This window comes from Eptatretus burgeri, chromosome 4 (genome assembly GCF_056783735.1).
Source record: "Eptatretus burgeri isolate ZD-2024b chromosome 4, Ebu_testis_v1, whole genome shotgun sequence".
Taxonomy (NCBI): Eukaryota; Metazoa; Chordata; class Myxini; order Myxiniformes; family Myxinidae; genus Eptatretus; species Eptatretus burgeri.
This window is the reverse complement of record NC_140964.1, coordinates 37,331,581-37,343,248: the sequence shown is the minus strand read 5'-3', so window position 1 is coordinate 37,343,248 and position 11,668 is coordinate 37,331,581. Positions and strand designations below refer to the sequence as shown.

Here is an 11,668-nt window from a genome sequence, read left to right as displayed (position 1 = left end):
CCAGCAATTACAAGGCAGCAGATGCAAACTATAGTGAGTTTTGTGAATTATTTGAACGAACCTGGAATTCAAAGTACAGTGACTAAGTTTATCTTGATGACTTATATTAGAGTATCTTCTCATCAGCCTTCATATACGTCACTTCACTTGACAAGCTCTCTGTTATGGCATCCAAGGCCTATTATAAATATTGCCTGACTGCTGTTTCTAAATGCAAGCATCACATTGTATCCTCCCTCACATATCCCTTGAATATAGTATTCTTGAAGGAAACTTTCTGTAGCAATTCCTGTTCTTGGTGTACATTAATAAACTTTCTCCCTTATTGTGGAATAAACTTCTGTAACTGCAAATAACTCCATTGAGCTGAGTGTTTCCTCAAATCACAACTCACTACTGCAAATGTCCTTCTGAAAATTTGGAAACTATTAAGCTGGTGAACTAAATGGAGCACTTAAACCCTGCATAAGTCGCACACTCCCACAGTCTTTGCTGGAATGATAAGTTTTTGGAAAATCATTCCATCTTTCTCTCTCATTAACCTTTGGAAAAGATGTGGTTCAATATTCTTGGCTTCACCATTAGTGCTGATATGTCTTGTGTTGACCATATCTCTGAACGTATTTCCAAAAGAAGGTGATACCTGGAAGTAGATTTTATTTTTTTAATGGTCTATTTTCCAATCTTGCTTCCTCTGCTCTCCCAGTCCTCCGACCCTCCCTATCTACCCTAGGATGCACGAGATATTCCAGTAACTTCCTCCTGATCAAACTTCCAAAATCTAGGCTGATTGGATACCTCACTTATTTTATTCCTCACTTTTTCCATCTATGGAACCACCGTCTCGAGGCTATTCTGTCTCACTCTTCCCTCCAGGACTTCAAGTAAGTGGTGCATCACCATCTTTTGTCATCCCAATTTCTGACCCACAATTTTTATGACCCCCATTAACCTTTCCTATCCCAACCATCTTACTTCCTAGTTTCAGAGTTTCCTCCACTCCTCCTTCTACCCTTTTCCTGTTCATTCATTCCCTTGATTTTTGTCCCACTGTCACATTTATCTTTCTCTTCCATGAGCCTCGCTCCTGTAAAGAAGAAAAAATAAAGTATTCTTCAGAACCAAGTCCTTTTTATCACTCATCAGATCTTCTTTGCACAACAATGAATTTACATCCATCTTTTTTACGTCAAAAGCATCTGCCCATCATCAGGTCAGGACAGGTATGGGAGCATGCACTGGAGCAGTGGGTCGCTGCATCCACTTTCCATCAGGACTCCAGGGGCCTCCGTCTGGCCATCCCCCAGGCAGATGCCTGGCCCATCCCCATCTCCTTGAGATGCTGATAAACCTGCTGCAAACATGAGGCACGTGGTTGGCCCATTGGCCTCCTCCACTCACGAGGCTCCCTCGCTGAGAGAATCTGGTGAGCAGGATCAGCATCATGAAAATGAGCCACATGTCCATACAACTGCAGCTGAAGCTCACATACTATGCACATAACAAATCTCATGTGAGTCTCTCTCAGCAACCGCTCGTTGGACACAAAATCCGACCAGCGATAGCCAAGGATTCTCCGAAGAGACCTGGTACCAAAGGAATTATGTCTCCATCTCAGATCCCTGGTCAGAGTCTCACATCCTTAGAGCAAGAATGGAAGCACAAAGGACCTGGAAAGTCAGACTTTCATCCTCCCGTACAGGTACCGGCAATGCCACACTCCATGATCCAGTGAATCCATGACTCCCCAGGCACAACCCAGACGTCTGTTGCCCTCTGGTTCACAGCCAGCAGAGACATGAATATCACTGCCAAGGAAAGTGAATCTCTCCGTGACCTCAACATCCTCGCCACGAACAGACACAGACAGGACAGCAGCATCCAAGATGTCATTGAAAGCCTGGATCTTAGTTTTGACCCAAGAAACCCATAATCCCAGTGGCTCAGACTCCTCATGCAGCACCTCGAGGGCCCCCAAAAGGATATCTAGGGTCTCCGCAAAGATGACTGCATCATTTGCGAAATCAAGCTCAGAGTTCTTGAGATTCCAAAACCATGCACCACAGCTTGATCTCTCCGACATTCTCCCCAGAATCCAGTCCATACAAGTGCTGAAGAGTGTGGTGGCCAGTACACACCCCGGACAAACTCCATAACAACTGGATATAAGTTAGAGATGGTATCACCACATTTCACAGCACTCTCAGTGCCAGAGTATAGTTCAAACATCAGATTGATCAGTTTTGGTGGCACCCCACAAAGACCAAGAATCCACCAGAGGGCATCGTGATTCACTGACTCAAACGCTTAACAGAGATCAACATAGGCTGCAAGCAGCCCCTGATGAGACTCTCGTCTGTGTTCAGTGAGGACCCGTAGACAAAGGATATGGTCAATCGTTGACGTCTTTGGTGTAAAGCCTGACTGCTCTGGACGCTGGTGCTCAAGCAGATGGTGGCAAACCCAATGAAGAATTATCCGAGCAAAGACCTTGCCTGGCACTGTGAGCAGCGTCATCCCTCGGTAGTTGTTGCAGTCTTGGTGATCAGCCTTCCCTTTCCAGTGAGGGACAACAAGGCCCCTCTTCCAGTCAGTTTATGATGATGCCTGTGTTCCAGGCAGAGCACAGAACTGCATGCAACGACATGAGTACAGCATTTCCACCAGCTTTGAGAAGTTCAGCATGGATGCCACAGATCCCTGGGGCTTTACCCAATTTCAACCGGTTCACCGCAGCTTGTGTTTTCACAAACGAAAATGGACCACAGTTGATTGGAGGGTCAGCAATAGGGATAGTAACACCCCTGACATCCAACTCGACAGCTGGTGGATCAGCTTGGTACAGCCAGTGAAAGTAACTGGCCCAGCGGGCCTTCACTTCGGACTCCTCTGTCAAGAGCCCACCACCCTCTGTTCAAACTGCAGTCCACCGAGGGATGGGCTTGGAGGACGGCAATGCGTTTATTCCCCTGTAAGCAGGACGAGAATAACTTGACCACAGGTGATGCTCTACCTCCTCACAGATTCCTCGCACGTAGGCCTTCTTGTCCTTGTCCATTCTTGGTGCACGTACAATTTAATGCCTCAGCTCCCTGAACAGCTCAGCTCTGCCATTCAGCCTGGTCCTGTGACCTTGGTCAATTGTATCCAGTGTCCCTTGAGAGACAAAATTCTTCTTCGCTCTATGGTGAGTTCCAAGACATTCACCAGCAACATCAAGGACAGTGGTCTTGAAGTCACTCCACAACTCTTCAGTATCCCCCAAAGCACCCAGACCCCCTAAATCTCCACTCAGCCTGTTCACAAACTCCTCAGCTACCCTCTCATTTTTGAGCTTGCCAATATTCAGCCAATGCTGGGATGGTACCATCCTCTGGGATTTAAGCTGCAACTTCAGAGTTGCTACAACAAGCCTGTGGTCAGTATTGAGGAACTGAGCACTCCAGTAGACCCTGCAGTTCTGGATCATCCTCCAGCGACTATCAATGAGCACATGGTCAATCTCCTTTGCAACACCACCAGCGTTGGAATACCAAGTCCAGCGATGAGCCTCTAGGTGCTGAAACCATGAACCAGCCACCCGAAGTCCATGACTTCTGGCAAAGTCAAGGAACTTAGTGCGATTCAGGTTCACAGTTCCAAACCCATGGGGACCAATACATGTGTCATAACCATCCCAATCTGCCCATCATCACTCAATGTAAATCTTTTCTCCAGTTTCGGAATCAGATCCTTTTCTTGAAATGATCCCAATTTTCCTGATATTTTCTCAACATTGTCAACAGGTCAACCCTCCATCATCTGTCATTTAACTTCTGAAGACTCAATGTTTGTACATATATATATATATATATATATATATATATATATATATATATATATATATATATATATATATATATATATATATATGAGGTCCGTCTAAAAAGTAATGGGACTGAGCCTGCTGTGTGCTCCACTTACACAACTTGAATGAACGGGTTGTGTCACAGTCTTTTGCAACATTCCAGCAATATATATGATTGGTGATGGTTGACTGCACTTATTGTGTGATTTTATACAGGTCTTGCTCTAGACATTGTCTCATCTGAGTCGTCGTGCTACGAGTTGTGAGCAGAAAGCCAATCTGAAGTTTCTTGCCAAGCTTGGCAAAACATCTTCCGAATCCTTCGCAATGCTGCAGCGAATCTACGGGGAAGAATCAATGTCACGTACATGTGCATTTGAATGGCATAAGAGGTTCAAAGAGCGACGGGAGGAGGTTGAAGACGATCCACGGTCTGGAAGACCTACAATAAGCAAAACGGCAGACACCATCGAGCGGGTGAAGCAGATGGTGCGTGCAGATCGTCGACTCACGGTGTGGATGATTGCTGAGGAACTTTCCATGAACAAGGACACTGTCTGGAGCATCATCAATGAAAATCTTGAAATGTGCGCAAAGATGGTCCGCAAGCTGTTGTCCGAGGACCAGAAACAGCAAAGAGTCACTGCCTGTCAAGACATTATCGAGCACCTCGAGGACGATCCAGACCTGCTCGGGAGAGTCATTACTGGCAATGAATCATGGATATTCGAATATGATCCCGAGACCAAACGGCAGAGTCGTCAATGGAAAAGTCCGGCATCACCAAAACAAAATAAAGCAAGGATGTCGAAGTCGAAGGTCAAGGTGATGCTCATCACGTTTTTTGACATCAAAGGCATCGTCCACTTCGAGTTTCTACCACCGGGTCAAACAGTGAATCAATACGTGTACAAGGAGATCCTCCGGTGCCTCATGAGATCAATCTGGGACAAGAGGAGGGATCTGTGGGAGAACAACACCTGGGTGCTCCACCATGACAACGCTCCTGCTCACAGTGCCCTGAGCATCCAACAGTTTCTGTCGGAGAGGAACGTACCAACTCTGGAACAACCCCCGTATTCGCCAAACTTGGTCCCTTGTGATTTTTTTTCCTATTCTCCAAGCTCAAGGGGGTGATCAAGGGGACCTGATTTCCTGATGTGGAGGCCATCAAAAGGGCCGTAACGACGGAGCTCTGGAGGATTCCAGAAGAAGCCTTCTGGGGGTGCATCAAAGCGTGGAAGAAGAGGATGGACAAGTGTGTGAGACTGGAGGGAAACTATTTTGAAGGGGACAAGCTGTGATTACAATATATTTTTGGAATAAAATTTCTGTGAAGTCAGTCCCGTTCCTTTTTTGATGGACCTCGTATATATATATATATATATATATATATATATATATATATATATATATATATATATATATATATATATATATATATATATATATATATATATATCCACCCAAATATTCAACATTATGCAAATTACCCTCACTTTTTTTTCAATCTAATGAATATTTAATTTTAATATTCTAATTAAAAGGGTTTTATTGGCAGTCAAGTTCTGTTAAGAATGGCAACAATTATTACCTCCGCCACCGAAAGCGAAGGAGGTTATTGATTCCGTGTTATTGAGGTTATATTGTACGAAACACTTTTGATTTAACAAATCATGCCAATGAGTAAGATTTGTAAAAGAGCATAAGCATGGCACAGCTAAAGTGCTGCATTAAATTTGTATCATGTAAATAAAGAAAACAACTGTATTGCACCTTTGAAACGCTTAACATAACACAGATTTAGCCACTCGGAAATAGCTCATCAAAATAAACATTTAACGTATTAAATATTTTCATTCAATAAAGTTGTAAAAAAAAACAGAAAATGAAGAAGAAACTATAATTAAATATCAAATGAAGGCTCAAGTGAATAATTAGCAGGCTGCCAGAAATGAAACCTAACTAAACTGTGGTCATGAGTTTCAGTGATCCAGAACGGCAACGCAGAATTTTTTTCTTGAGTGCATGTGATGCTTTGATTCGGCAAATTTTCGCCTGCGGTAGGCAATCGTCTGAGGGGGTTGCCACAAAACATCCATGCGAGGACATCGGAAAAGGAACGTCAGAAGTCGGGCGACCTTGCTGGTAGTGAGGCCAGACAAGTTCTCCTTGGAGCACCTCCAGCTTCCTCTGAGAGGAGATACGGTCCACGCTGGAGCAACTTTCACTGAGGCTCGTGTTGCTGTCTCCAGGACATCCGAGAGGGCAATCGCTCCACTCTCCTTCTTCTTCTTCCTCATCATCTCCACGTTCCTCAGAGCCGCTGGTTTCTCCTTGCTGCAATGATTCACACTCGGTTGAGCATTCGGAGTCACTCATCGGCCGTGGTGCCCCACCACATCGTTGGCCCGCCCATGGTTGTAATTTGGTATCTGTCTTCAGAGGCCATAAAACATCTTTCCTCATTCCACGTCTCGCTGGGTGTGCCACCGTGCTATGAGAAAATGCAGCATTTCGCTCTAACACACCCTGGCAGATCTCAACCGTAGATCGCCACTTCCGCTGTGATGGAATTTTTTTGGACCGACAATCTTGTGCAAAGTTTTCCAGGATCTTCATCCCACCAGGTTCCACCCGGTTGATGGAAGCCCATTCAGTAGATGTCTTTGAAACTTCAGCAATGCTATTGTCTGACTGCGATCTGTGTGCTTGTTCTTTCTGACCACCAAACCTGTCTTTCCTTTGACGAATGACCTCCACATCTTCGCTAAATCGGCAATGTTTTAACTGGGCCTGCTTGCTTCTCTCTGAATGTCTGACCTTGTGATGATTTGATGAACATTCTGATCCATTGGCGATCTTTTCATGAGCATTGTGACTTGTGGGATTCGTTTTGAGGACTTTAGCAACAGAAACTTGGAGAAAGCTTCCAGAATCATCAGCTACAGCATTTACTAAATCATTCAAGCTTTCAGAATCTCTCAATTGACCTTTGAGGATATTTGGAGACAAATTGTTCAGCTTGGTTTCTGCAGAATCTACCTTATCTTTGGTGGTGATATTTTCTTTTGTTCTGCACACACTGTAATTATGTTTCGCTTTGTGAACTTTGTCTGGAGTTTTTGTGGTTTCATCGTCTTGATTTTGGGCATTGCCACCTGTAGCAACGAGTGGAAATAATTTATCTAAATACTCATCCCACTTCACATGTTCGTGCTCATGGTCTGAAGAGTCAATATGTTCGTGTATCTTACGCCTCACCAGCACCTTTCTGCTTTGCTTAACTTCCGATCGTACCACCAAAACACATTCAGCAGGCGTCTGTTGCCCTTGCGATTCCAGAATCTCAGTGGTCGGGGCAAATCTACATGGTAGTGAAGTTTTGGAATAATTATCATCAACATTCTCGACAGAAAGTTCCGTGTCTTGTGTTATTTGTGACTGTGTTTCTAAGCTACCTTCCACATTGTTCTTTTGAAGGGCTTTCTTGTGTTGCAAGAGTCGACGGATATAACGATCAAGTCGCTGGGTCAGAAGACCAGGTTCTGTTGGGTGGGCGATCGTAAATTTGTGTGATCGATGTAGATATTTGCTGCTGCTTTCCTGAAACTTCTTCATGACTTCGTTGTGACGGAGGAGAAAGAATATGGGGCTTTGCATAGCTACAGCATGCAGCGGGCTTGGGTAGCGGTACACATCCATGCCATCCCTGGACACCAGGTCACACGTGTAGCGTGCATCTCCGCTGGGTAGTTCCCCGATGGGCCGGGCATCTAATGCAGACAGAGAGTGCCGCATCATCCCAGGATCCATGTCGCTGGAAATCGCATTCATGTGACCTGCAAAATGTATTCCATGTTAAAAGAGAAAAAAAAAATTCCACTGCAACAAAATGGAATCGGATTGTGTGTTTTGGCAGACATATCCCATGCTTCAAACTGAAAAAAATTATTATCCACTGATTTGCTGTAATCCTACATATAGGTAAACCTGTTGTGGTCACTACCTGTAACATTAACCATGACCATACGATTGTACGAGGAAATCCTTATAAGACCTCTTCCAACAGAAAGTTGAGGAATCTGTCTCTCCAATAAAAACTACCATTTTGTTTGTAACTGTCATCAACTGTTGCATTAAAGTTGAAGGATTAAAAACAGTCCTCTTTCAATTTCTAACATGTAGTATAAACCTTGCAGCTACTTTCACAATAGTTAAAAGAAAAATCAAACAATCAATCATTGTCTTCCTTCATATGCAGCTTGTGTCAGTTCTCGCAGGGGTGTGTGCGGTAGTGCCACTGATGCAATACCTCTTGTAGGCAGGAATTTAGAATTTAGATGTAGAACAGGAATTTGGAATTTGTTCAGGGTGCTGGTGAGAACTCATGTACTGCGTACACTATGCTTGGGCCACCATAGGATCTGTAAAGTCTTCCAACTAATGCTCACAGAGGGTGACACCCAGTTTAACATCCATCTGAGGGACAACGCAGATATTGACCCATCACCATGCAGGTGAAACTACAGGATGGCAGTTTGTTGTTGGGCTGGGATTCGAACCCAGGCTGCATAGCTCAGAGGCAAGTGTGCATACCTCGAGGACCCTCGGTAATCCTGCCAGCCTGGGATTCGAACCCAGGCTGCATAGCTCAGAGGCAAGTGTGCATACCTCCAGGACCCTAGGTGATCCTGCCAGCCTGGGATTCGAACCCAGGCTGCATAGCTCAGAGGCAAGTGTGCATACCTCGAGGACCCTCGGTGATCCTGCCAGCCTGGGATTCCAACCCAGACTGCATAGCTCAGAGGCAAGTGTGCATACCTCGAGGACCCTCGGTGATCCTGCCAGCTTGGGATTCGAACCCAGACTGCATAGCTCAGAGGCAAGTGTGCATACCTCGAGGACCCTCGGTGATCCTGCCAGCCTGGGATTCGAACCCAGGCTGCATAGCTCAGAGGCAAGTGTGCATACCTCGAGGACCCTCGGTGATCCTGCCAGCCTGGGATTCCAACCCAGACTGCATAGCTCAGAGGCAAGTGTGCATACCTCGAGGACCCTCGGTGATCCTGCCAGCCTGGGATTCGAACCCAGGCTGCATAGCTCAGAGGCAAGTGTGCATACCTCGAGGACCCTCGGTGATCCTGCCAGCCTGGGATTCCAACCCAGACTGCATAGCTCAGAGGCAAGTGTGCATACCTCGAGGACCCTCGGTGATCCTGCCAGCCCGTTCAATCAATCAACGCGTTTTCTCATAAACTGTAGCAGTTTTAATTTAGGAATAACATATCAAAAGCACTTTAGTGTGCAGTCAACATTCGATCTTTCCTCTTTAATTCGACCAATAGTGATCATTTAAATGTAACCACGACCACATTTAGATTGTGCAAGCTGCTATTTTGATTGTTGCATAAAATGCAGAAAATTCCGACAAAAACAAACATTCTTATGCCCGTAAGATCTCACCAAGTAACAAACGTGCGCAAGACTTATCGGTAGTAATCATAGTTTTACGTCATTCGGTAATATTAGTTGTCTGTTTATGAAACTCTTGTGCAGAGTAGTGTGTGTGTATGTGTGTATGTGTGTGTGTGTGTGTGTGTGTGTGTGTGTGTGTGTGTGTGTGTGTGTGTGTGTGTGTGTGTGTGTGTGTGTGTGTGTGTGTGTGTTCTCTCTACCCAAGAGGTGTAGATTTGATAATTAATTAGCATCAATGTCTGCATTCTATTTTTCAGTGTGGAGGATAACCCTTGATAATCAGACTTTGGTTTGTTTTCTGACATCATTGAGATTAGTGAATTGGCAGTATAATTGAGAAAACATATTTTTAAATGTGGCAACTCTATCTCTTAAAAACAAAATAAATTTTTCCAATGGACATTTTCAGTTAATTTTGAAAGTTGCGATTAAACCAAAAGTAATTTAGTAGGAATTTAGTTGGAATTTAGAATTTGGCCAGGGTGCCGGCGCTAACTCGTCTACTCTTCACAATGGAAACCGTGAGGTCTTTAACATCCACCAACCATGTAAGGTGCAAATCGAAAATAGTACGAGTGTTGCATAGAAGTTTGGTTTGGTCACATTGTTATAAAAAAAAAAAAACATGGATATACAGTGCAGGCCCTTCCCGGTGGGAGGGGGGATTGCGTCGGGTGCGTACGCACCCCCTCTTCTCCCCAAAATCACAAGGTCCACATTTTTTAGAAGCATTGTTTTTAGTCAGGTGAATCCGCAAGAAAACAACGACAAAGAAAAAAAAAATGTGAACGTAGGTCTTCCTTAATCACCTCCCAGCAGACACACGACGTCAGTATGAACGATTTACGACGTCAGGAATCGGCCGCTTGGTTGTACAACCAGATCACGACGCGGTACAGCCGCAGCGCGATTATCTAAAACTGTTTTTTTCTGCCTCGTGTGTTGCCATGGTGACCGCTTTTCCACCTCGTGACGTGTGTGGTTGTGTCTGCCTTTCACCGGAGGAGACATCTGATTGGCTAATTCCTATTTCCGCATCACGAGCCGCCATTTGCAAAGTTTGGTTAAACTTGTTAACTTTTAGCTGTTTCTGAGTGTGGCAGAGATAATCCGCTTTAATCTGCAGAAGACTCGCTTTTTTAGTTAAAATTATCTTCCGCTGTGATCATTTTTAGTAAGTATAATTATTATAAATCGATTTTATGTCTTCGCTTTTGTTTTTGGACGTTTTAAGATCACAGAATCCATGATGTGTTCCTGTTACTGTGATGTGCTGGAATCTATATCGTTACATTCAATGGAAACTCTCCCGGGCCCTTCGGGGCACTCGACCGTGGTTCGAGCCTTGGACTCGGGAACGTGCATCTGACGATCGAATCCTCCGGCACCCAATTTCATCGTTCGTTTATCACGTTTAGCTGTCGCTGATATGGCCCTCCCCTGATATGGCCCTCCCCTGATATGGCCCTCCCCTGATATGGCCCTCCCCTGATATGGCCCTCCCCTGATATGGCCCTGATCGTGTGTACAAATCGACAGTAAATAATCAATTCATTTTTCCGCGGGCCTGGTGAAAAAAACACCGCCCTGTGGTAAATAAAGGGGATTCTGTAAAAACTACTTTGGACAAGCTTAATTGGTTCAGAACCTTTTAAAATATTTTTCGTGTGTGGATAATGCTTCGGCCGTTCAGGTCCGATGAATTACCGCATTGTTCCGCAATGTAACAAATTTAAAGTTCCACTGCCCTTAAAAAAGCCTCTATTAATATTATTTTTTATAATATATTATTTTATTATTTTTTTATGTCCTCTTTTAACGACTTAGGCCTAACCAAAGGCAAAAGGAAAACAATTGTCAGTTATTGTTCGCCGAAAAATGTGGTTTTGTCATAAAAAAATATTAACCCTTTGGCCGCCAACAAACTACCACTTGTGACAATGAAGCCTTCATTGCGGTAGTTTGTCACTTGGGGAGTTGTTCAAGTTTTTCGGTGCACAATTGTTTTCCTTTGGTAAAATGGTTATCAAAAGACATTAAAATAACTTTATATTATTAAGAATAATATTAATTGAGGCTTTTTAAGGGCAGTGGAACTTAAAATTTGTTACAAGCTGCTTCGAACACTGGTGTACTAAATTGTTTTTATTTTCTAAAATAAGGGTGAATGTCCAATGCTATGATGTCCACATACAATTTGTGTGGAAAGAATGGGAAGAGACCTTTCCGGAACCTGAATTTTTATAAAGTTGTCAGAGGAAATCAATTCTGCTAAATGACAGTTTATAATGTGCATGACTTGAGTGTAATTCACATTGCAAGTCTTGTTTGATGATCATAAAG

The 11,668-nt window shown here is 44.0% G+C and overlaps 1 protein-coding gene across 2 annotated transcripts in view; it reads right to left on the bottom strand.

The window, feature by feature from the left end:
- LOC147027821 (dapper 1-like) overlaps window positions 1-11,668 on the bottom strand; it is a 33,712-nt gene that overhangs the window by 539 nt on the left and 21,505 nt on the right. Inside the window, exons 1-2 of one of the 2 annotated variants that reach the window (XM_085877442.1) lie at window positions 10,135-11,295; window positions 1-7,689 (exon numbers count right to left, since the gene is read on the bottom strand). The exon at window positions 1-7,689 is cut by the window's left edge and continues 539 nt beyond it. In XM_085877442.1, coding sequence (XP_085733568.1) covers window positions 5,813-7,684 — 1,872 coding nt within the window. In that variant the 5' untranslated portion in view covers window positions 7,685-7,689; window positions 10,135-11,295 and the 3' untranslated portion in view covers window positions 1-5,812. Of the gene's footprint in view, window positions 7,690-10,134; window positions 11,296-11,668 lie in introns of those variants that run through there. The other variant, XM_085877441.1, reaches the window with a different exon arrangement.